Consider the following 27,727-nt stretch of genomic DNA (forward strand, 5'->3'; position numbering starts at 1 on the left):
GAGCACCTGTCGTGCTAGGGAGTTCGGCGCGTTAGGGGCGCTTGCCGGAGGTAAGTAGACGGCAGGTTATCAGTCCGCAGAACATCTTCGTCGCGAACGGAACCGTAAACCAGTGTGGTTACGTATTCTCTCGTAAGTGGAGGAACAGAGAAAGGGAGAGCAGGGTGAAAAAGAAGGATAGAAAAGGGGGGGAAAGAAAAAGAGCGAGAAAGAGTAAGAGAGGAAAGGTGGAGGTAGTAGTAGCGGAGGAGAGGACAAATTGACGAACGTACGTCGCGGATCTTTTGGCGGATACACTACTTGTCGTTGCTGCTGCTGCCGTTGCCGTTACCGGTACCACACTGCCGTTATCGATGCTCAGTCGCAGCATCGGCTACGATCGAACGGGAGTTTGATTTTCGTTCTCTCTCGTCGTGTCTCTGTATCGCGCGCGATCTTTTCCCTAGCGCAAAACCATCGTACGGAACAGAACTATCGGTTCACAGACTCTTTGCCGTGAGAAATACGATATTTCATGGACTCTTTGTGTTACTCTTCATTGAACGACCGCCGAACGAGCCGCGCGAATAATCACAGTTACCGATCGGATCGTTTGCCCCAATTCGCGGTATGCCACTCGAGAGCGATCATCTGTTGTCGTCGCGCGATCGTCGCGATTGAATCGATGTAAACGCCACGCAGAAAAGTCGCGGTACCGGTGAATTGTGTTGAGTGACGGATCTCGTTTCATCGTATCGAGAATAATTTTACACGGAGAATAATTACCGAAAATACGAACGGCGACCGGTGTCGATGATAAACGGTGCTCCGTCGATCGTTGGGTGGTTCAAACGCAGGATCTAACGATTAGTGTGCGAACGTAACAAGAGGAGGGGCCAGTGCCACAGAACACGCACGGCCAAGCTTAACACGCGACAAGGGCAGAAGGCGGGCTTGATAAGGCGATAACGCGGCTGCCGGGATGCGGCACGAGGAGCCGCTAAGCTGCAGCTAACACGTGGCGACTCCGCACGCACTCCGCGATCGCTAGGTGAGCCTTATTCGTGTAAACTTATTCACGAGAAATATTAATCTTCCTCGTAGCACAATCGAACAATCGTCGATTCGAAACAAAACTCTCTGATCCTTCGATTCGCTCTCGGAGTCTTAAACGGCAGAAATAAAGTCAAACTTGTCCCTTTCCCACTAACGATCTCACGAAAATTCCTATTAATTACAAAGTTATTCAAAATTATCCTGTTGCTGTTCCCAATGAATCTGTCGAAATAGATTGCGTGAACTAGACGAAACGTCAACGGAAACGATCCTCGAGATGGTAGGTCTCGTAACTCTGGAAAAGAATTCCTTCATGGGCCGTTCGTTTTCGTTTAACGGGTTTCCCATTCAAGCGGGACTGCGCGGTTGCGACAGTTAATGCAAACCGGGCCGATGATCCGGCTGTCGATATAAACGCGCACGCGGATAGAGTGGACCACGGCGAAACAGCCAGGCGGATAAGGTTCTCGTACGAGGAAATCGGGTGGGGAGGGAATGTGGTCGGTCCGCAGGCAAGGAGGCCTCACCAAATTTTCGTGCCGCTGGTCTGGGCGCAATGTGCCTCGAATCTCCACGTACTTCGAGACCGTCTCTTTCTCTCTCTCTCTCTCTCTCTCTTTTTCTCTCTCTTACTCCCTGGTATCCTCTTTGTCTCGCTCATTTGCCATCTTCTTCAATCGCGAGCACGGAGGCTCCATTCCCGCGGGCCTCTGTTCCACTCTCTTCTCTCTTTTTCTCTCGCTATCCGTGTCTCTCCTTCTTCTACGTCGGCCTCTCTTTCTCTTATTCATCGTCGGAGTCGAGCACCCAACCGCTTCGCGGAGCTTCGAGACGCTCAAGAGTTAGCGCTCGCGCATTCCGGTTAGCGGTCCAACGAATACTCGGTTAGTGCGTCTTTAGTCCATGTTAAGGACACTGTCAACCTTCTAACCGAAGAAATGCGACGACGAAATATCAGAAAATCGATGAGAAACGCCAACGATCTAAATTTTCGTTAAGCTGGAAGAAGTAAGCTGACAGAATCGCGCGAACCTTTTAGTTCAACGATGTCTCGACACGCGATAAAGATTATCTGGTCGCAAAGTCGAGATTCCCACGTGCGAGAGACGGTGAAAAACGGATGACGTTCACGTACACGCTCGCAAATCCTAGGAAGCTTAACTTTGCTACGATCCTTATCTTCTTTGTGTCACAGTTTCACTCTTATTAACGAGCAAAAACATCTTTAGCGTTACAAAAAATACTTTGACATCCACTCAAAATCAGAAATCATGCATATCGATAACGGTTCTTTTATATTTTCTCAAACTTAAGAAACTCGTTGCCGATAAAAGGATTAAAGAATCCACGATTGCGTCTAAGATGATTCGGAGAACGAAACAGAATTGCAGACTTCCTCGCGCGGAAACACGTGATGTAAGATGTAGCGCGTCTCCGGAATCCTCCCGCAATCGGGGCAATCGGTCTTAGAAAAATCCAAGTCGCACAACGTTGCTTTTCGCGGTAACGAAGCGTGTCATTCGTGCCACGTTTCGCGAATAGCCGAATTCTTTGCACTCTTGACGAGTTTGAGTTGTATCAACGCGTTGCATATAGATGCAGCTACCGAGCTATTATGCGATTCTGGGAAGAAGGTCGACTAGGGAGACCGATTCAGGTTCGTTCGATACACAGGCCGACTTCAAATATACTCACACGCATAAGCAAAAGAACTTTATACATCTGCCTACATTTCGACGCTGGCCGAACATTCGTTTCGAAGATGCTCCGAGTCGATCGATTTTATGTCATCGTGGACCTAATTGCAACGAGCATTCTTCGAAGATTTCGAAGTTTATATTTTCTCTTCTTCCACTCAGAACCGTAAAGACAGAATTTGTTTTCACAGTTTATTCGATTGTAAAAGGAAATTATATACCAAAGTATATTATCGTTTGATAATGTCCGCAATGTATTTTTGTCGTAAGCCGTAAATTTGTCACTGATTAGTTATTTAACTAATCGATTTAATCGAAAGAGTATATTGAATGGAATCGACATAAAAATTTCAGACGAACGATCGGCTATAAAACGTTCACGACTTCATCTTAAAACAGGAATCGGTGTCCTGTATCGAAGCGTTTGATATTTTTCATTTTTAACAGCTCGAAGTGTGAAGTATTATCGACTGCTGAGGATTTACTAGATGCATTAAAGTATTTTAGTAATATGCCAGTCTCTTTGGTCGATTAAATTAAAGAGTCATCGACAAATTTAACGATCTTTTCCCAATATGATATAAGTGTGTTATATATGTATTCCACCATTTTTTATCTTTTCTTGTAAAAAGATACACAGACGATTCAAGATCCTGTATCCAGAAATACTTTTGTGCAACAGAATTTCTGTTGCAGTTTCGCGTCGTCTTGATCTTGGTCTTCGTCACCCATTAAGTTAATAGGGCAGCTAGTTTTCAACTTTGTACACCTTTTCCGATTTTGTAGAATAGACCTAGATTTTTTTCTTCGGTAACGCGAAACCTTGAAACTAGCATTTTGGATCTTTATCGGTATCTATCGCCATCACCGATACCGAAACGTACTTTTTCTCATGCTCGAGTTTCTCAACCCTCGTTTTGAATACTTTGAACTACTTTTCCCGAGCACGACGAGTACGATCACGTACTCACAATCACTTTGAAATATCGCATAAATCTCCTGGATCGTTCCAAGGGTCTTCGTTCCAAGCTTGAACTTATAATGCCAAACACGCATGAATATCAATGTTAGCGGTAGACATTTTCCAACAGTTTCTTTCGCATCTATAATGACGATGGTCGATGACAAATTTTTCATACTAATTGACCTATGACAAGTTTCTCTGATCGTTCGAGGCATAAAAGCAATCAAACGTAATGAATCATTTGGTTACCAAATGTCAAAGCGGCGCGCATGGGAAAAAATCCCAGGAAATTCTTGGGCCATTTAATAATTCGTAGCAGTACTCGCGAAAGTAACCGGACTCGAATAAGTTGTGTAAAACCCGTAATAAAAGTCACGTAAAAAGAATGGCCATAATAACCGAAGAAACATGTGGTTTCTAAATCACTTCCATTCTCGGTATATCATTAAATTCATTAGCGTCTTCGTCTGCTTATTTTTAGATAAAATTTGAAATTACCTTACTCGATCGAGCAACGCGCGTTAGACGACTGCGGGTTGTCTAATAATTTACACGAAACGATTAGTCGGAGGTTCTCGTGCCATTCGTCAGACGTTACGGTTTTATTAAGGGTACCCGAAGACACGGTGCACGCGTAACTGCTTCCTGAAACTTACCCGCGACGCGCATTCTTTTTAAAATTTGCATCGAAATAAGTCGCCGAACGTCCGTTTGCCATCACCGTCCCGTCGTTGGCGGGCAAAAGGAGTACGCTAACGGTTTTCGAACAGGTGTCATCTCTTTTTTCCGCGCTTCATGAAATATTCACCAGGCATACGATTACGCTGGTACCAAGCACTAATCCGTACGTTGTACGGGGGCATTCAACCTCCTGGCCGCGGAGCGGCGACGCGGCACGGCGGTGGCATTGAGATCACGCCCGACATAACTTTGCATTCGTTTGCCAATGTAATTTCTCGAGGAATTAATATTAGCATACCGCAACTTTGTCTATTTGTCGTCACGGCTACACATGGCAAGAAATAACGACCGGTTGTGTACCGCGAACAGTGTCACGGGCCAAGCGATACTTGTGACTCGTGTTTCATGAATTTCGGCGTGCAGCAACACACTGCTTTATTACGAATACTAATGTCTGTCGCTTGAGTTTGCAAGCTTGTCCCTCTCGCGTGCTGTTACGCTCGAATACAAGAAACTTGTGGCGCAATCTCCAAACTATCATTGCACTTTTCAGCGAATTGCGAATACGAAATTATCATCTTCCACGTTTCCTACCATTTTTATATCGCTCTTTATTTCCGATGCCTTGGGATTTCATCAGATACATTCTTTAGTTATGGTGACCCATTTCAAGTATCTTGCTATATCAACGGGGTAAATGAAAACGTGTCTTTTTTTTTCATTTTAGCGACTATTTAATTTTTTTCAGTTCAGAATAGTCGAGCTCCAACATTTCGAAGCTCTTTTCGAACTTGTCTTTGTTAATAGCCAAACAAGTTACTGTCGCCGTTCGATTAATCTTTGTTTCTGTCCGTATATCTCTAAGCAGTCGAAAATTCCGAAAATTAGAAGCAATTTGCACGAGGTCTAACAACACCGTTCCATCGTTAGAATAACCCACAGAAGTATTAATTTTAAAGTTCGACGTTTTCAAGTTTGTAATTGGGCCCCTAATACGCAATAATGTCCGATCTAGATGCATAATTACCCCTAATCGGATTGTCCGCGGTAGTGCTCTCCTGACAGCATTAAAGCATCGGCTAAACCGTAGGTGACGGCTCTCACAGATTTCACAGCTTTCGGATTTTCGCGCAGCATGTCGGTCGCGCACGGTGAAAACGGTGATATCGATCATCGGTCGATTTCCACGGCCCATGGAGCCCATATATATATCGCGAACGTTATCGCATTCTGGCGCTGGCAATAGTGGCTAGATGGTTGCGCAGCCTATAATACTTTACGCATCAAGCGTCGCAAATACTAGTGGAAAACGTAATCGGAGCGGGGTTATGCGGTGCGCGTGCGTGCGCGTACACCGCGGCCGCGTATCATTTACAGCGGACGATTCGAGCGGACGCGTGCATGCTCTGCTACATGAAAACCGGTATTGGTGTAGATTCGTGCCATTATCCATTATCTACCACGGTATTACGTTCATTTGACACGCTATCCGCGCTCGCAACCGGCACACTGAAACTATTTCCAACGGCGCGCGGTGCGCCGGTCCTTTACACGCTTGTCCATCTACGCGTTACGCGTATATGATTCACGCTCGTTACCAGATGCCAGTCTACAAGGAGATTCTCTCATTAATTTCTAACCGAATCACGACGGCAGATATAAAAAAAAATCCGTACCGCTGCCCATACAGAAACGGATTAATGCAGGCAGACCTCGCGCGGAAACGGAGCAGCGTGGCGCGTCACAGCGTTAACCTAGTTTCTTCCTTGCTCCTGGTTTCTGTAGCCAGGCTGAACGAAGATAATGATGATTTGCGACAGCTGTCGGTTTTGCGGTAAACGATTGCTGCCCCGACACGCCAAGCTGCTCTTAGAATTCGTTGGACCGTGCTATCCTGAATCTCGACAGATCAACGAGCGCCTTTCGGCTTCCTTTAACTCTCTTCTGTATAATACTTCCTTCGTCATTGATGAAGAAGAGGACGAGCGAATTAACACAGCACCGTGGAAAATTGTGCGCGAATATCGGTATACTTTCGGGTAGCGTAACCGTCCACATAAGTCTCTACGATCGTCTTCTTATGCTTTATCAAATTAACGCATCCCGGATGTGCAAAAGCTTTCTATTCTTTATGTAACAGATGTAGGCTACATCGCTATGATACAACTGGTCGTAATCGTAAATTCTCAGTTCGCCACAATGAAGGACCTACTTCCTTGTCCATATGTCGACGATCTCTCTCTCTTGACAGATCAAATTGATTTTCACCTATTAATAGAAGAAGGACGCGCGATCTCCTTGAGAACACCTGACTGAAACGGCGGTAACGGGTTCACGATAGCTGTGACTTCGTAACACGATGTCCGCGCGTTAATTACCTTCGTCTTCTATAGGATGGAAACTCGTCTGGTTCGGACACGCGTATTGCCGGGCTTTCCATTCACGATGCTCTTATCTGACCGTGTGTACGTCTACATTTACATAAGCGTACACCGCGAGTGCATTCACATGGTCGAATGCACAGGGCGCGTGTAGCTCACGTAATACGCGGCTACCACGCAGCCTTCGTTCGAGACGATCGGTACGCAAGATGAACATAACACATGCGATAATTGCTCATCGTTGTGCCGGCTGTCCTCTGTGCCGCAACAACCATCACTGGGTCACATTAACCGTTAATGTTAACATAACCGATCTCGACCACACGGTGAATGGATCGTAAAGTCGATTACTCGTCCAGTTAGTGCTCGTACGAATCTCTTCCATTCCATACTACGCTCGTGTTGCGATCTCGTCTCCTTTTCTCTTTGTATCCTCTTCGATTTACCGAGCAATAAATTCTTCAACACCGGCATCGAGGCAACAGTTGCGGCTGGACACGTATTCTAAAGGTCACGCCGGTCAGAGCATTATTTTAGATCGTTTTATCTATCCGCCGGAAGGGATTAACCGTCTATCTATCATATTTTTAACTACATCTTATTACCAACTGATCGGAATCGTTAATGGTAAATACGTTGTATCGCCGTTATACCACGCTATTTATAGTATTTAATCGTTAAAATTCAAAGATCCATTTTATAACGATTCGTACTTTTGCACTTGTTACAATCGTATCTTATAAGGTAATTTATTAGATTATTAGAATCTTATTATTCGATGGATTTTCCTTTGCAATAATGTTGTTTTACTATTTAAGGGTTTTGCGATGTAAAAGGTATTCCTTGGTAATTACGTACAGTAAATGTATAGTTCTTAATATATATAAAAATGATATATATCGTGATATAATACGTATCGTGATAATTAATGGTATTACAGTACAGTTACTTAGAATAATTAACGTGAATAACGTTTACGATTCGTTACATGAATAATTTATTATATCTTAAGAATAGAAAAATAGTTAGTGCGTCTTCGCTATTTGTTAAGAAAAATGATAGATATTTACAGTATATTCTTACGTATTTAATGGAATATACATTTGCAGATTTTGTAATCATTGTTAATGTCGTTCAAACAATATATTATGTAACAGTAGGTAAAGTATCAAATTTGAAATTGTATCATATGAAAATAATGCCAGATACATCGTACACATGTAACTATCAACATAAGCACGTGAACTTACACACTATCGTTAAATATTCTTCTTTTCAAACGACGTTTTAAATCTTCTAAGCAAGGTGTATTTAAGCCACATGGATATCTAAATGACGACAAATTTGAAATATTCAGATCCATGTTATAATTATCTCACGTAAGTATCTGCTGTACGTTTGCCACAGTGTAAATGTAGTTTTCACTGAACCATTTTAATGGTACCGTTTATTCAAGAGCGCCGAGATTCAAGAAACACATTTAAAAGTCGCTTGATTTAAACGTCCATTAAGACAGACTTTTTCGAATAATTCTATCATTTCTCATCACGGTAATTGCCACTTGCGCGGTAGACGCATCGTTTAAGAAACGATATTTACATTTGTACGCGATTATAATTAATCGTTGCTTATGATCGAATCTAAGAAACTTTTTGCCAAGGAACGAGTTTGTCTCGCGTCGTTAGTGCCTGATGATCAGGAGACGCGTATCTGTTTCGGTTTTTACTCGATTCAACTCCCTGATAGTTTTGGAATAAGTTACCGTTGGCTTTGGTGACACTTACAAATTACGAAGCGATATAAGAATTAATGACCTTAGCCCTGGCTCCACTACTCGTACGTCGCTTATGGGAAATCTATGTATCTTTCCGTGATGAAATAATACGTCTCTGCCACGTACTACGAACAGTTTAGTTTAGGATAGTTTGCACGAAACACTAAGAAATTATCGCGTCAGTGTGAGGAGATGCCTCGAACTGCACGAGACCGGATATATAATTTCGAATCTAAACTTTGCATTATTATTTCTATTTTTAATATCTATTTGTTAATATCCGACACTTGGAGAATTAAATATTCTACATTGTTTTACACTATCTACTATTTCTCGTGAACATTCTCCGAGGATTTAAGTAAAATCATTGGTAACATACTAAGTACTGTTTAGTACTGGGAAGTTTTGTATTACTTACTCTGAGGAATGTGATAAATTATACGTATCATTTAAAAAAATGTTTAATTGCTGAAAGATTTACGATATCCATGAACAAATTAATATAAAAGTGCGTCATAATTACAGCACCGTGAACTGTTATTACTAGCGAATAATTAAATTGAAGACCTCCTTTATTCGGTCATTGTAATTAAAAATTACGAATATCTTCCGAGTAAAAATTATCTCCAACAGCAATCGTTTATACATTTAATCAACGTCAATTTTAGCTTGAGTTAAATTCAAATTCTAAGAACCAAGGAATAATAAACCAGTAAATAACACGAAAACCGCGAAATATATTTAAATAATTTATACACTCTATAAAATAAACGTAGGTATTACATGAAACGAAGTATATTCTTTGGTATCGTGTTTCAATATTCAGCCAGTAATAAAAGGGTAATTTTGCGACATTTTAACACAACGGAAAATCAAGCTGTACAACAGCGGAAGAGCTGATCTCGCGTAACTAATGCGATCAAGAGATTTGTACTGCGATTTATTCGCGAAGACAAATCATCATGCTGTGGCACGCGTGCTCGTAGCTCGCGTCCGGTTTTATTCGCGGATGCTCGAGTCGATGAAACAGAGAATCGCCTGGGAAAGGACGTACTCGGGATCTCATGAAAGGATGCCACGGGGAATTATTAACGTGGGATCTATCTGGCGAATCGCAGAAGTAGTAAGTTGGGGACACCGTTACGGCGCCGCGGCAATACGAACAAGCCCGTAACGTAACCGATCGTTCGAAGCATTCCAACTTTGAGACATTGCAAGAATGTCTAGCTCGCCTACCTTTCAAACGATCCTCGTTAAAAACTTCGTGCACATAAATAGACGTGTATTTGATACTCGGAAGATACGTTTCGTGCATTCTACGTTCGGTATATGTAATCTTTCACAGGTTCGCGAGCAATAATTCCTGCATGCTATGGGAATTTCAGCGAGATGACCCTGCGTATCCGGGAACAATCAGAAAACGATCGGTATCTCGATCGGTTTAAACGGCAAATAATTGATGGTACGCTTGATTTTCCATGCAGAAGCACGAGAGAACCTTGTTGCGAACTATAACACGCGACAAACACAAGAATATCAGTTACAATATAAATAACCGTGCTGGCGATAATGATTACGACATCAACGATAGAAACGACCGTCGTGATGGCGAAGATAGTCGCGTGGTAATCTTTTATGTGCATTGCATAGTTCATAGGCGTGCCAATTAAAGGATATTGGTACATGTCAATCAGTTCCGTGGCCGATTCTCGGCCGACTAACGCTAAAAATCTAAGGTAAAGAAGATACGTATGTATATAGGTCAGGCTGCTTTTATGTCTTCGTTATAATTAGTCAATTAACATTTCCTGTTCGCAGAAACAACCGCATTAAAATTTATGAGGTAAAGAACATTTTCTTCGAATTGTGTTTACAATCTCATTCATATCTCCATTCTCCTGCATGGTAAAGCATTTCGGATTATTATTTCATATAGACGTTAATCGGTAAAGGCGTACCGTTTCTCACGAACTACAAAAATACGTATTGTACGTAGTAAGCTTCTCGAGGCCAAAGAATAACGAAACGATACGTTAAAAAGGAATTCGGCAAAACGGAGCATAACGAATTTTGTATCTGTACTTTAATTCGAACGCTATTCGCATGATTTTACGGCATTCTTGCGCTCATCGAGTTAGCTTTCGCCGATCGTTCCGGGAGAATAAACACGAAACGATAGCTATTCGATAATAGCCACGAATCATTAACTGTGACTCTGTTAACGCATTAGCAGTGGCAATTGTTCGGTATGCGCCGATGCAGATTCGAATCGATCGCGATGAGATCCATTTCTGTTTGTAAGCGTTGCCATTGCGTTAATTAAAACATGCTTAGCGATACGGCATTCTTAGTATCCAGTCGACACGCTGCCTACCACACACGTCGACTCACGAACGCTGCTGACGTTCAACTATATTATTCGTAATCTGTGACGTGCCACTTACGCGTACAACACAGTAGTAAACTCAATTTTAATTAACGTCGTCCGCATAGCAGCGTCGTACTCAGCTGTTCGCCGATATACGCCAGCTGGTTTCTTCCTTTTGTTCCGTGTATTACGATGCAGGCCTAACAATTGGCAACGTGACGTCGCGACGTGTACATCGATGATTATGTAAATACAGTCGACGAGAATAATAAGTGGACAAGTAGTGGAAGTATCAATGAATTTTGATCGAACCGATACTAGTTTATATACTTCAGTTTTATTTATTACATGTCCTCGTAGAAAACTCGAAATTAATACTTACATTTTTGTATAAATAAGCCATATTCGACGAAACTTCATTAATACCTACCTCCATTAAGTGTCCATTTATTTTTGTCCCCTTCGCAAACGTTTAACAAATGAGTATTGAAATTAGATCTACGTAACGTCGGAAGCGAAAAGATAAAACAGAAACCTTGTGTATGGTGTATGTAACTAATGAATTGTATCGAAATGTAATAAGAAAAAAGGAGCGTAAAGGATCGAGAAAGTCGAATCCATAGACAGTCTGTTCGGATCGTATTTCCAGAAGGTAAAGTTAGGTCGACTCGTAGAGTTCGATAAAAACAGTACCCTTGTGAGGATTAAGTTCTTTGAAAATTACCAGTTACTAATCTACTTCGATGAGACAACATTTAAGACTATAAAAAAGCGTCGAACCGCTCGTTATTGGATAGTCGAGGAATAGAAAACGGTCAAAGACCGTTGAAAGCTGAGGCTGCAAGGAAAACAAAATAAATCGCTTGGAACGGCCGTAACGCCGCGATCATTTGGTTATTAAGAGAACGAGGTTGTAAGGCGGTCGCTGTCAATTGAAATCTCGGTGAAGCGATGCATTTAATTTGGCAAAAAACAGTAGACTCGGCAAGCCGCTGATCAGCTTCGACTCGATTTGCCGTTGAGATTTGCTTCGAGCAAAATCGTGACGCAACGACCGCTAAAAATTTATTATCGACTCTCGTGACAATCGTAAAGCTAATCGCTGAATCATCGACGTTTGGTCCATTATACAGTCAATGATTGATGTGTACCGCCGATTGTAACGTTGAAAATCCATCGGCTTAAGCTACTCATAAATGGCTTACCGCGAAAATGGACCACAGTCGTCGAGTTTTATGAATGGTTGCGGAGAACAGGTTTCAGTCTGGATACGCGATCGTTAATTTTATTTTTATCTCGCGAACGTTTTATTTTCCTTTTAATCCGGGATACCCATATCGCTTTAACCTGCGCGTTTCATTTTCCCACGCATGAAATTGAAATCTCAAATCGATCAATTCGCTCGTCTAACACGAATCGGCACCAGATACCGAAGGTTGAATTATACGCTTCTTTTACTTGTTTATTGCTAGCCATCCGAATGACATAGCAAATAAAACGAAGCAGATGATCGGTCTTCCCTCTAATTATCATTTCCTCTCGTTCGTTTAGCTTCACCCGAACGTGATACGGATCGTGGAGCGAAATATATTACGGAGCAAAATACTGACTACTCTGATTGATCGTAGGTAGGATTTGCTGTACGCAAAGGCACGGTATTAGAGACGCGATCAAAGGAACGAGGAACTGGCCGAACCGGTAACGTATCGCTTATCGATTCATTAGCGACTTCGTTTCAGCTACATTCGAGCCAACAAAGCGTCGTTTCTAAATAGGTCAGACACGAACTACAAAACAAACTACCAGTTGTAACTTCCTCCATGCTTTTAAGCGTCGCTTTTTTCATTCGAGAAAGAGACAACGTTCAACCTTGTATTATCCTCGCAATGGATCTCGCGCGATAAACCGATATATCAGTTGAACGACAATTATCGTGTGGGATAACATCGATGAAGAATAGAAGTGCCAGTGCATTTTGTGTTAGCACGAAAATACACGAAACTCGTTACGCCAAAGTCATTTGTCTCGTTCATACTTTGACTTCTATGCTTCTTTTAATGTCTACATTGAACGTGGCAATAGATTTGTGAACGATAACGTCGCTCTGGTGTGTAAAATACGCGATACGTGAAATACGTGAGAAAAGCGTCCAAAATGAAAAAGAAAAATACAACTCGTGTTAAAATTCGTTAGACGGACATTTTACTACCAATTATAGTAGATTTTATACGCAACGATGGTAAAAAAATCAGATTGAAATGGCTATCGAAAGACAATATAACCAAATCGATCAATCTTCTTTATCTGAAACTGATCGTAAACGTCGCGGATCCTAATTCTACCGAACGGATTGAGCACGCGTACGCTCGAAACCCCATAACCATGATTTCTCTCGGCAAATCAATTTTACGCCGAGACCTCCTTGGGATTCGAACCGCGACCTGACGGACGGTGTTCAGTTAATTTGCTCGCTAGACCATGGTGGTCGGATAAATTAAAATAGATCCGGCTGCAAATTCCTTTTAGAGTCAGCTCGCTTGCATACGATTACAATAAATTAAGGCATGCTCTAACGACAAAACGTTCGTCTTTTCAGAAAAGCGTATCTCATCGTGAGAGGCTGGGACCTCCAGGATGCCAGGGGTGTGGAGGTTGCTACGTATGCTGATCTATATGGTGAGAAATATTGCTAATCCCTGTACATACAAGTAGATTTACAATAGCTTGAGGTAAAGATTCGTTATAGCTTGAGCAAATACATGTAGGTATACACAGTTAGTAACTAGAGTGCGGATTTTTATCTCTTCGTGGGAAACGTGACGGCGCTAAGTATGTAATATGCAAAAATATATAAAATATTCAATCTAAAGTATTCATTATAATACTTAGTGGATAAAACAAATTCCTATCCAAGTTCCATTTCTTTAGTTATATTGATAAAAATATAATAATCCGCGGTACAATAATAAATAGATTTAGCACAGCTTAAGCGAGAGAATAATAGCGCGAATAAGCCCATATGGGAAGTATTGTTCGATACGACCTAACGGTAACCTATATAGAACCAACACGTTCATGGGTTATTTGTAAGCTATTGATAAATGGACATGTACAGATCGGGTCGAGGTAGTCGAACTTCCGGTTCAAAGGCTATCCAATGGTTCAAATAATTAATAATCACGCAACGCTGTAACGTCCGACTGAAAGTATGCTACTTTCTCGCATAATGTACGAACGATTATTATTAAGCTTGCCTGAGTGAATAATGAAGACAAAACGGGGATTAGCATCTAATGTGCATATTTACGATCAAAGTTTAAGCGTCAAGAGAAAATTACACTGCAAATACGTTTCACGTCTCGACACTCGAGCCAGAAAGTTACGATAATAAAACAGATCATAAGGAATAAAGCGTAAAATGATAAAATTTTCCAAACGAATTTAAGCTTGATCTATTTAAATATCTAGAAAGCATAAATACCTCTGGCATTAATACTAAACTGTCATTATAAATTATATACATATATATAATAAAATGCGATGAGACTCGTAGATTAAATAGACACTTACGGCACATTGTAAGAAAGCTGCAACATGCGTAATATCTGATCTGATTATATTCTATTGACCGAAAGTTTACATACATACGCGAATTTGCATGCAACCATTAGACAAGGAGAGTAAGTTATTAGACTGTGAACGTGAAAAACGAGTTACGGATACTATCAAGTTACAGTGGCTCACGCGGATAGTTGGAATACCTGTACATAATCCTACACCCATTACACCGCCCAACGATTCACACGATTCTTCGCACGTTGTCTCTTATCTGCTAGCCATTTCTTTCGTAAGCCAATTAAACTCTAGAACATACTGAACTACGGCTACCAATTCTGATAATGGGCTATAATTTCAGTGAACTGCGTTTGCTGACGCCGCGTTACTCATAGATCCCTTCCTTAATTAAAGACTAACGGGCTCTCGGTAGTCAGGCCCTAAAGATAGTAGGTAGTAAAAGGTACCGTTCAAAAATTAGAAATCAAGAGAAGAATGAAGGAGCATCACGGATAAAACTGTTCACTTTATATCCGTGATGATCGTTACGAAATGATGCCTAATGAAAAATTCGTCACAGTTGGATGACAATGCGATGACGCAGCAAGAGACGCGACAGCTTGCAAGCGGATATTCGTGCCTACTCTAGGTACCGTTACCCGTATCTTACGACCTTCTTTTCCTCCTTTTCCCCTTGCACCTGCTTCCTCTGAAAGTTATTCAGGACCCCTGCACAACCTATTGCCCCCACGATGTTATTGCGTCTACAGAGTGAAATCTCTTATTGCGGTTTCGCGCAGGAAACGCGTCGTCCTCTCGTGTGCTTACTGCTTCAATATTTATACCCTTCCGTATCCACGTTGTTCGTTCTACCGGATTTCTATATTCATTCCAGGAAACATCGTACATAGTTATCGGCGATTTCCATCCACTTCTTCCTGTTTTATCTCGCCAAGCTCTACCGGAATAATTTCGTTCAATAATTCGGCTTTAGCATAGCCGCGGTTATAAATGAAAATTTTACAAGAATTATAAATTATGAACAATTCGAGAAACATGTACTTTGCGGAACGAAGAATGAACGAAACTTGAGTTAAGGGTCTTTGAATAATCAGATATTCTGAAGAAATTGAGATTTTTGTATTCAGTGGCTCTGAGAAGTAAACTCTGTGGATTGTAGCAAAATATTTGAGACTGCATGAACAATCGAGAGAGTTAGTAAATTCAATGTTTTTTTAAAGCACCGAAATAACAAAAAGTACAAACATCTTCCTTTACATATAATTAATAATTCACGTTGAAGATTATTCACTAATATAACTTTTTTTGTTCAAACATATAATATCTTAATCTCGAGACAAATTATATCATCAATCTAATACCGAACGAAATAGAATTGGGGTTCCATATCTCATTTCCTGTTAACTCTTGTACGAGTCTTCGCATATACAAATATACTAACCATCGGTGATTAACTGCTTTTAGAAGAAGTACCGCAAAAACCTGCGTGACTATTCATCGTTTGCTTTTGTCCCCGGCGTGACAGACCACGAGTTTTTAAAGAAGGAACTTCAAATACAATCCATCGCCGAAATCTTTATCGGCGCCTGTTCAAAAGAACGTGACGCGAAGAAATAGTTACTCGTTCCAAGTAGAGAGTAGCACATAAACGAATACAGAGGAAGCTATTTCCGCGTGTCACGAGGAATACAATCGAGTACACGGAGACGGGCATTAGTATTCGAACGCCAGAAGAGCCGCGATGGGAAACTCACCTACCGGCGTGCCTCACGTTCGAGTAACTCGGAATACTGATACGTTCGCGGTTATAACGAACTGAAAGCCTATATCCCGCGAATTGTTTCCGCCTGTAGCGCATAATATAAATATCGTTTACCATTCGTTTCACGTTCAAGAGCACGAACGTATTGTCTTCTCTCGATAAATGACCGAGTAAAGAGCGTGGATGTTGTGGAACATTAGGTATTTCTCCTGCATTGATTTTATCTTTTCGATACGTACGGGATATCGAATTTTTAAAAGACTTTCCTACTTACGTTATCGATTTTCTAACTCAACGATCAAATCGATCTTGTAACATCTCCAGAAATTTACAACAGTTTACAAACGAGTTACTTAGCAGAATGGACGTGTCACTATTATCAAGTACAATTTTACTATTTAACAAAAAGGATACCGCACAGTAGCTTTAACGATTTCTCGACAGGGAATAATATACATAAACAAGATTTTATTAGAGATCCTCAGATCCCGAAGACTCCTACCTAAATCTTTAAAAAGAAGGAGATGCGAGACGAATGAAATTAAGAATTTTCTACTTCGAATTAATTTCCTGACAAAATTTCCTTCTTTTATCGCTCTTCCAGGAAACAGACAATATGCTCTCACTCGCAACTCGGATCTGTCTCATATCGATGCGCTAGTTTAAAATCCCATCCCAATTTCCTCTTATCTACTCTCGCAATCTACCAAGAAGAAGTACATTAAAGAGTCTAGCTACCTCAACATCCGTTCTATCCGGATCATTGAACCCTCCCGCCCCCCCCCCTCCTGTCAGCCGTTATTATTCGCACATAATCAACATTTTTCTACAACGTTCGCGAAGGATATCGCAAAGCGCTCTGCATCGGACGATTGATTCTCGATCATCGACCGTGAACCAAGGTGAAGCAAAATGACGGAGAAAGAAAAAGCGAGGCTCGCTCGGTTGTTCGCGAGAGCACGCAGTGCACACAAGCGCGTGGTCCGTGTATACCAGGTGCGTAATCATTTCTAATGAAACGTTGTCATTTAACAGTGCGATTGTAAGAGCACAGAAACTTGTTTTCACTTGCGCGAAAAACGGCGACCGTTAATGCAGCGGTAAAGACGCTTCTCCCGTTACAGCATTGCGCGAGCACGGTATATACGCCGGGAACACCTTCCTTCAAAGATCTTCACTTACGCGTACGTGTCGCTGAGATTTTCTGCGATTCTCTGCAGCCAAGCGACGCGATCGCCGCGGCGGCGACTATGCGTTCGAAGTAATACGCCCAAAGCTGTACGCGAAGAATGCGGGCTGGCCAGCGGCTGGTGATTTCTAGAGAAATCCTCAGAACATAACACGCCTAATCTCCCACGACCTGTGCACGCTTGCGATTTTCATGCCAAGATTCTAGGATATTACGCCGCCGTGAATCGCAACGTTTGCGCTGTATGTGAAAAACGGCGGATCACCGTAAGGCGAAACATTACAGTGTTTTGCCGGGCTTAATATTCCTCTAAGTATCGCGAAATATGTCCGCCGAACGATACGTTCTATGCACGGAACGTTTATTTGCTTATCCGTTCATTCATTGCGTGGCATTTACGGTCGTAGGAGAATACCGAGGATAGACGCGCAATAATAATTTACGGTAAACGTAATGGTATAATCATCGCTGCCGATTGGAAATAAAGATACGTGAAATGCGAAATTACAGATACGGTCGAATAAGTCTCGTTATCGAGGGATTTGTTCGGGAATTGTAGCCGCGAAAAGGTACTTATGTTCGACGATGCTGTACAACCTCGCGAAAGTCTTCCAACGATGATATATCTATAATTGTAATGGACACAGATTCTATGGTATAGCGGATGTTTTGAAATTGCCACATGTATTTTGTATAGGATATGTACGAGGATAACGTGTATCATTGGAATATCTGTAGCGAGATTTACATTCTGTTTGTTCCTTGCTCATTGGTAACTGAGATTTTAAAGATTGCAAATCATTTCGATCGATCGTTTCAATGGATCATAAACTACAGCTTACGCAGCTTATACTCGCATTGTTCATCCTTGACTGATCTACACGATAAGTACGGTTTACAGTAGGTGTATAAGTAATCGTAACTTCGCGACTCACAAGAGGATACTTTCGTGTATAGAAACGTGCATAGGTAGGTTTCAAGCGTAGATACGTGCAATAAAGAATAGGTCATTGATAAATATCTGTTGCCCGCAACTTAAGATGTCTCGAATGTTTCTCATAAATTAAGAGTGACGCAGACATCCGTATACTTAACAATATTATTAGAGGTGTAATGGCACATCGTGAAATCTGAATCTTCGAACATAGCTATTGAAAGTTTTACTAGGCTCTAGCCAGGTGACGTGACAGGTTGCGTGCTGCTTGAAAATATCGTAAAAACTCTATAAGAACAAACTTTACGCGTTGAGACAACACGTAATAAAATACAGTGTGTCGATATTTAACAATCATACGAGTACTTGTATCTATAATATATATTATGTCTGCTTCAATTTGGCACAATGTAAAATAATCGAATATCAAATAAATTAATTTATTGCAGCGTGTTAAACATAGTTAAATGAAATTGGTAATTTTTATTGACGAATTAGTCGAATAAGAATTAATACGTATATGACGATGAACGATATAAATTTGTCATTTGACTTTGTCTCGTTCTGAACTAACATTTACGATGTTGCTCCATTAGTTATCAGAGCATAACTAACATTGTAAAAATTTCATAACGGTTATGCATCTGGGTAGTGATACCGCAACTCTTAGCGTTCTATTATTCGAACAAATTTCTTTAACGCTAGCCTACTGTATTGTTAAGGTGTATGTTGGCCATTATCGCTTAGGTAACTTCGTAACTTACGGATCGTACAGCGATCGTTAAGTTTCATAAGAGTATCGACATTTCATAGAAAACGATATTAGCACTTGGAACGTAACGATCGTTACAAGAGATCGTTAAGTTGTAATTGTACGATCATTTAAGTAATTCGATATTTATTGTATCCAATTTAAGAAGAAAAAATGCGAATATAAAGGTATTAGGATACTACACGTAATCACGATAATAAACGTAACCCCGTATTAACGTTTTTACAAGGTGCTTAGTAAGTTTAATTTATGTGCGCGCTTCATAGAATTTTAAATGCAATTAACTACATAATCTGCGAAATATCTTTTTTTTTCCCCTGTAATTTATCGAATCTCCTACTGAATCAACAGGTTGTAAGATCATCAACTATTAACACATCTCATACCGTATAAGATAAGATAAGATACCACTGAACTAATTTAAGAGTGAAAATGCAACTCAAGGTACGGCTTGATGGATGATTAATATTTCTTACGTAATTAAATGTCTACCAAAAGCAGCTGGAAACTACATAATGGGTAGATTCGTAACTACCTTTCATAAATTTGTGTATGACAGGTTACTGATATTGAAGTAGTATCTACTTCCATCAGATACAGACATAAACCGTAAAGGACCGCTTCATTCGCGATAAATTTTGATGCGGTGGTTATTAATGTAAAACGTATACGTTCAAACATGTTCGGTCGAACATCTGTAGAAGGTATTCGCGACAGTCACGCGTAGTGTAGTGAGAAAGGAAGACAGGTCATGGTGTTCAAAGTATAAAAACGTATTCCTTGAATGCACAGGTGGTTGGCTTGAAGAGCGTTGGTAGCAATAGCGACATTTGGCCGCTAGAAAGGCCAGAGGGAATGCCAGCCATACAATCTCTCGAAGTGATGTGTGGAAAGGATCACATGGATGTACATCTCTCGTTCTCACAACCCTTCGAGGGCATCGTCTCGTCCAAAGGCCAACACGCCGATCCGCGATGCGTCTACGTTCCACCGTCCACTGGCCAGACTTTCTTCTCCTTTCGGATAGCCTACGCGAGGTAAGACCGCGAGAACATCGAGCATTCGTCTATCGAACCGTATCTACCTGTGAAAAGATATACGTAAACTCGACACGATTAGATGATTTAAGGCGTGTGGAAACGTTGCTCGATGCTCGAGATCGATTATACCGTCTCGGTTTACCGCGATCTCCATAGAGGATTGTTAACTTACGACTTTAACTGGAACTTATGAGGCGTCTGGCGCCAACCGGCTCGCAAACTACGATAAAGGATAATTGGACAAGCGATTGCGTTTAACGAAAAGTTATTTGACAGGCTATTAATCGATTCTAATGGGGTTTCGCGCGTATTTCAGTGGCTTCTAAAAATTATCGACGAACGATGTTTAGCGTAAAGACACGAAGAACAGAGACGTTAAGTATTATCTCTTACGTTTTAGCAATGAAAAATAGTAACAGTAAAATAGTTTATCTGCAACGTTTCAGCGATTAATAAATTCGTAAATTGATATTCAGTCTAGATTTTGTTCGTCTGGTCGCAGATGCGGTACCAAGCCGGATATGCATGGACAGTTCTATGAGAACACTGTGGTCGTTCAGTACGACAAAGATTTGCTCGAAGTCTGGGACGAGGCCAAACGACTGCGATGCGAATGGTTCAACGATTACGAAAAGACTGCTTCGAAACCGCCAATGGTTATAGCAGATCTCGACGTAATACAGTTAGACTTCAGAGGTATAATTTGCTATTCTACACACATGCAAACAACATATTTCCACATCAACGTCGCTTAGTGATCTTCGCATCTCTTAACTCTCGTCTAACATCGATGTAGTAAGTCTCGTCGCAGCATCCCTTGACACGATCAATATCTTAAATTTTAATACGTTTGTACTTCGGTCGATAAATACAAGCGATTTGCCTTGATCAAGGTTTGCTATACGAAAGACTACGGATATATAGTTAATGGGTAAAACGATGATCCTTCTGTGCAAAGTGTTTTATACGAGGTACAAATGGTCGCATCGCGCACGGTAACTCGTGTAGCAGCGGTTAACCACAGGTAGGACCGCAGCCCCGCCACTTAACTTCATTTTATGCAACACGTATAAATCGCACCTGACACGTTGTGCCTAGAGAACGGGCAACAGACTGCCTGCAAACTAAAACGCAAATGTAAGTGTACCATTCTATCGGTATTGCAGGCGACAACGTGGATTGTTGGATGGAAATTCAACATGGCAAGGGACCATGGGCACCTCCGGTTTCCGGAATAGTACCGCTCGGCTCTACTCTCACCCTAGTCGTCGCTATAAACGATTATCGAGGTAACGTGGCAACGAACCATCCAACTTTATGAAACTTTTCGAAACCTATAAGAGCGTTGATGCTTCCGCAAGCTGGATTATTGCGTTCGACATTGTTGGAGGCTTGCAGGCGTGAGCCGCTTCCAACAGGAAGAAATTGTCGACGTTCCGCCAACATTGCAGCTAGCTTCATCGGTAGACTGCGGATTTTTATGCAAATTCATATTTTTGAAAATATAATGAAAAAAGTACAACTTCGGTAGAAGATTGTTTTACGTACCAAGTATTATAAAAAGTATTATACCTTGAATATTTTATATATCTTTTCGTGTTATACGCATTTTGTGTACTTTTGCGCTTTTAAAGTTTCTACAAATAAAAATTCACGGTCTATACATTAGAATTCGAAGGATACCGAGTAGCAGTACACGCTGACAAAGCTAAGTGTAATACCGACGAAACGTCGGTAATCTCTTCCTGTTGAACACGGCTCACGCTCGGAAGCTTCTAATAGCTTTCGAAAGCTACATAATCCTCGGGTACATAATACTTGGAAACGGCTATGTATTCGTTAATGTCATTTACGGTAATTAATTCGACACAGGAGAATTCGACATGCGCGTCAAGTCGTGCGTGGCCTCGGACGGCGGTGGACACACGATACAGCTGAGCGACGAGTTCGGATGCGTGCTGAGGCCGAAGATGATCAGCCGATTCTTGAAAGCACGGGGTTCCGACGATCGGGCGACGGTCATCACTTACGCCTTCTTCCACGCGTTCAAGTTCCCGGACGCGTTGAGCGTGCACATCAAGTGCAAGGTAAACGATGTTGGGTAATATACAGCGGATAACACAGCTTACGATCGAAAACAGGATTACCGACAACTGAAAATATTATTACGCGCGACCAAGGTGCTTTGGCGCACCTTCTGTTAACTTGGAGAGGTGTTCGTCAAAGTAAAGAGCAAATATTTACAATTAAACAGCTTACGAACGGCTTAATGAATTTACTCTGTAAACGGCAATGAACGTTAAATCATTTGGCTACTCATTATGCAAATTTGTACTTAGAAAGACAGGAAAAAAAATGAAACGATGACTAAGAGGAACGTCAAAGCAATAAGTTGTTTCGATCAATGTCAAGGTTGAGATCTGTCGTCACGGCTGTTTGGATCACTGTCAGCTCAGTGGATCCGTTGGCCACTACATTCAAGAGCGCAAGGATCAGATACGACCGCAATACCCGCAAACCACGGTACCGCCCACCGTTCACAACGACGAGGACAACAGTGCCGACAAGAGTAACGAAAACGTAGGTGGTGGAACCGAGCAAGGTGATGGCTCCCTTTACGACGACATTATTCAAGATGGTGATGAGATGACCTCGATAGGAGGTCATTTCTTGGGGGTCGAGAAATCAGTTCCGAAAGCACAGGCGCAGACAAGCAACCGGCTACCGGCACCGGTAGTCGAGACACCAAACGAGGAAATTCATTTGGATGACGCTGATCTTTCAAGACCATTCGTAGTAAGTATATTTCGTTCTTATTTACATATTTCCTAGATAAATGAGATTCTAAGATGCTATCTTCGAAAACCTTCGGTAGAACCACGTTTATCCGAGTAGATTATGAGACAAGGATAACACGTATAGATTTCCTAGATAGTGAACTCTCTTTTTCGGCTCCTCTTATTAATTTCAGTGTTGAAATTTAAGTGCTAGGAACTAAATTGTTCCTTCGCTGGCACGTACAATGTATTTTAGATAAAAACAGATGTTTTCGTATATTGATATTTATATTCGCTATAGGAATAAGTGTCTGTACGTATTACGAGATTACACTCGACCGTAGTTTGGATAATAGAGGATCAGCATTGATTTTCCTATGCGAACGAGATGCGGATAAGTGTATTGTGTATTCATATTTCGATATATTTGTAACAGAAAAGAACGGAAAGGAAATAAATCAACAAACGTGTGGACGAGTTTGTTTTCTGTCTAGGAGATTTTTCATACGCTTATACATTTTCCACTGGCATATCGTCGACACTCAGGGTTCTTCGTTTGCAGGATCCTCCACGGATGACACGATACGAGAGTGATCAAGACCAATTCCCGCACGGGCCTCGGAATCTCGAAGGTGACAGCAGCGCGATACCCGTGATACCTCTCTCGTCTGCGAATGGCAGACGAAAGAGATCGGTCGTGGTATCCGATAGGAAAATCCGCAGCGCCGATGTCGGCGTCAGTGGTTTGTACGAGGTGATCTCCGAAGCCGATCTAGCCTTTAGCCCGGACACACACGCAGAAGCAGTAACGGTGTTTCAAGGTAGAATACGCGAGGAAGTAGTTTATGGTATCTGCCTGCCGATGCCCGGTTTCAGCGCGCTGTTTATCGTCGTGGCGCTTTCTGCAGTCATTTCCGCGCTTGTCGCCGGCGCGATGCTGCATCGGTTGCAAGCGCAACGCGAGGCAGTCGACAGCAGAAAGAACAATAGAGCGGTTCACTCGACGAACGGTTGGCTACCTTACGGATTGCTGCGCGTACGCTGCACGACGAGACCAACTCATCTGGAACAAATTCAACAAAAACAAACGAATCCAGTCGCCACCAGTCCTTCGGTCGAGAGAGGTTGACGATTCGTGACATTTGTGTCGCTAGTGGGACGCGGCCGTGTACGCTCCACGAAAGACAATGTACAATAATACGCTGTACAAAGTATTTTAAGTGCGTCAAATCACGTGCGACAGGTTCTTTTTGCGAATGATTTCGAGACGATCGTATTTCCTTCGAGGGAGGATTCTGCGACGGAAATTTTTTCATAGATTTCCATGAGAACGATATTCTCCTTTTTCTTTTCACACGAACTCGTAAACGAAAGCATTGCTAGATGATCATTGTCGAGAGGCAATTATTGGTATTGGGTAAGTAAAGAGCATAATCACGCAGGATAATATTTGATCTAGAACGAATGTATACAATTAGCAAGGGAGATTTCCATCAAGAGGACAATGTGACAGCTATTCGCTGTGAATATTGTAGAAATGATATTTTATTTTAAATATTGCGAATGATATTGGTGGAAATGTTTTGTTTTCTTTATTCGATGTTTCATTAATCGGGTCAAAGACGATAGGAAAAATGCTTTCGCCGCGTATTTTTTTCTATAGGTAATTCGTTAACGAAAAGATGCGCATTAGTATTTTCTATGAGTCTGTAGAGTACGAACTAATGCAATTAAAATGATTTATTGTTCTATCGTAAGTCGTAATATGCCTTGTAGCATTGCGCGTCTGTTATCTATTTAATGATGAATTCACTAGAGGTGCTGATAACGATATTTGTTAATTATAATAGAAATCGAACGGCGTTCGATATAATAAAAATTAGTATGCTACGACAGTGTAGGAATGACTATTGAATATATACAATTTTGTAAACTATACGTAGTCTTTATATTTTTATTTAAAATATTTCTTTTAGAAATTGACATTTTGATATTTATTATTGACAAATAATAATAAATATTGTACATAAAAGGAAAATATTTTCTACAAAAATTTAATGTTAATCTGCCTTTGAATAATTTATATACATTCATATACTACGATTAACGATGATGTTATATAAAATTTATATACATATATTTTTTCAGAAAGAGATTATTTTCTATTTGTATCTTTATATAAAATAACATTTGAATTACATTTGTATAAAATATAGAATTAAAATGTTTTATATTAGTATTTGGCAAATAAGAATTCTACTTGTTAGATATATGTATTCTCTTCCTTCTCATGGTCCTATTTTTATACACGAACCTTTGCTCATTATCGATGATGTAGGTATGTCAGAGTTTTCGATACCTCGTATCATTTGATTTAATTACACTGCACTTATTAAATATTAAAGCAATAGATATTGAAATAATCGTAACATCAGAAAAAATGTGAATATGCGATTCCGGCCGTTCTCGATACGATGCATCAATATCATTAGGAGAAAGTTATTACGTTACCTTACACATAATATAAAATCAATATAGAATACACCGAATCACATAAACTAATGAAATCTAATAATTATCTGGTTTTTTCGAATAATCGTTAGTTTCGTACATTGCACGGAAGACGTGATTGCATATTGAATGAAATGCGTTGGATTATCAAAACTCTTGGGAAACTTGAAAATGACAGCACCTCTAGAGTTAGCCCTAAAGAGGCTGAGAATAACAGCTAACTGAGAATAGAAACGATATCGTAAATATTCTCAGGAAAATTGAAAGATGCTACTACTAAGCTTAAATTTTCATCTGTTTTTAAATATTTATATTATTACGTTAGATTAATACGAAAAATCGACATAGTTTAATGGATGCCTCGATATGTTTAACCTTTCGTTGACATTTTTAATAAAGCACATATTAGACGTTAAAAGAATCGATTTAATTTTAGATTGAGAAATATATATATAATATATATATATATATTTTCAATCCTTCTTTTGTTGGTGTCAACTGAAGGTTGAAAATTCCATGAAAATCGATTGCCTTCTCAGGTTTTTTAAATAGGTGACTACATAGTAGGCGAGATTATTTAAAAATCTTTGAAACGCAACGCGCATTTAGAATGTCCAGGAAGACATTTAATACCATGAACAAGATTTTGTTACTGAACTTGAAATACCAAGTATATATACGTAATTATATATATATAAATAAGAAGCGTATATTTGGAAGGTTCTATCGTAAAAAGGGCTTTCCGCTTTAAAAGTAGTTGTGCAAGTACGAAAGCAGAAGGGGAAAGCTTTCCGTATAGGAAAGCAAGATTTCCTCGTAATCCCTTCTATACGTCCTTTTACGTATTACATTTTCACTTCTGTCTTTGTAATAAAAAATGAAAATACTTGTTTTTTTCCTCTTCCTCTAAGAACAGATTAATTAATGATGCGGTGTTTGGATAATTACATTTTATATACTTATTCGTCCAAACGTTTTGCAAATCGCCAGAATAATTGTGTTACGCTAGATTATTTTAAGTACATGTATACACGTGTAAAAAAAAAAAAGAAAGAACATTCTCGTATTCTTGGAGAATACAAAAGTTGTTAAAGGAAGTATCAACAACCACCAATTATGTGTGCAACTATGTGCGATGCTGGACAACTACCACAATACTTCGAGCGAAAGGAACAAAGAATTAAGTCGATTGTTAATCGATAGGTTGTGTTTTTATTTAATATAAATCAATGATAATGCCAATAAATGTATTTACAGGACCTTGATCTATTTCCACAGAACCAACGATTATTCTCTTCCTGTGTCTTTTTACCTCCCAAGGGAAAGATAATTTAAGATTTACAATGGAACACAAACAACGTCGATTTTCCATATATTCGCTAGTCAGGTGAGAATATTCATGTAAAAAAGTATGGTAAATACAATTATATATTTACTCGCATACAAAAGTTAAAGTACTAATATTCTTGTAAAAAATACATTATTTCATCGATGAAAAATAATTTATAAACATTTTTATATCTATATGCTTATATGCATTAATATTAAGTATTAAATTATAATCTTTTGTATGCTATTACAAGCTACTGACTGTTCTTTTATACACTTGATCTTAACGCTTTCTATCATATTCTTTCACTCGTGTAATTAGCGGAAAAAATTATTCAACTGCATTTTTCGTATACGACAGATCGATACATATAGTAATACGAGATTGATCGTTGTTTATTGTCTATGATTTTCCACACATCGGTTTCGATTTCTTTACAGTGAAACGTCGATTATATCGCAAACGGGCCGACAGACAGGCCCGACAGACCGATAATCATCATCAAAATCAAGAATATATCATCTATCTGTAGCATTCTGAGTTGCATATCAACGTTACTCACGTTTCGAAATACACGTCTACATTTTACCTTTAAACGAAACATGTAGCAATTACAATAACAATGTAAAACCGAATTGGAACGTCTCATCATCGATTAAACCGATATCTTAAGAGAAACGCAGACAATGATGACTCAGAATGTAAACTTGTGACTACAGTTAATATTTCTTTATCTACCTTTGGTGAAAAATTATTATTAGGAAGGTAGAAGTGAAATTTTTTAATTCGTTGGATATTGTATTAAAATGGATGAAAGCGCAAAAATGTGATAACCTTTCAAATATCTACTTCAGAAGGTGTAGCGAATTTAGCTAAATCTAATTTGTTTCTTACACTTCGGTACTACGCGTTCTTTCATACAATACACGAGTGTAT

General features: G+C 40.2%; 1 protein-coding gene across 2 annotated transcripts; it reads left to right on the plus strand.

Moving 5' to 3' along the window:
• The first annotated feature begins 55 nt into the window (after positions 1 to 55).
• LOC117208894 lies at positions 56 to 26,738 on the plus strand. Of its 2 annotated transcripts, none has more exons than XM_033450399.1 (8): positions 56 to 1,030; positions 13,497 to 13,576; positions 19,926 to 20,170; positions 20,676 to 20,869; positions 21,340 to 21,462; positions 22,046 to 22,260; positions 22,586 to 22,969; positions 23,513 to 26,738. In XM_033450399.1, the coding sequence occupies exons 2-8, from the start codon at positions 13,535 to 13,537 to the stop codon at positions 24,077 to 24,079; spliced, it is 1,770 nt and encodes a 589-aa protein (XP_033306290.1). In that variant the 5' UTR covers positions 56 to 1,030; positions 13,497 to 13,534; the 3' UTR covers positions 24,080 to 26,738. The 2 variants fall into 2 exon arrangements, with proteins under 2 accessions (XP_033306290.1, XP_033306291.1); XM_033450400.1 differs by lacking the exon at positions 56 to 1,030 and adding an exon at positions 12,567 to 12,598.
• Positions 26,739 to 27,727: the final 989 nt, after the last annotated feature.

This window comes from Bombus bifarius, unplaced genomic scaffold (genome assembly GCF_011952205.1).
Source record: "Bombus bifarius isolate JDL3187 unplaced genomic scaffold, Bbif_JDL3187 scf7180000008163, whole genome shotgun sequence".
NCBI lineage: Eukaryota > Metazoa > Arthropoda > Insecta > Hymenoptera > Apidae > Bombus > Bombus bifarius.

Coding starts and splice junctions, on each gene's coding strand:
- LOC117208894 (XM_033450399.1), top strand. CDS start 13,535: ATGCCAGGGGTGTGGAGGTTGCTACGTATGCTGATCTATATG. Junction 20,171..20,675: donor TTTCGGATAGCCTACGCGAG/GTAAGACCGCGA, acceptor GTCTGGTCGCAG/ATGCGGTACCAAGCCGGATA. Junction 22,970..23,512: donor ATCTTTCAAGACCATTCGTA/GTAAGTATATTT, acceptor CTTCGTTTGCAG/GATCCTCCACGGATGACACG.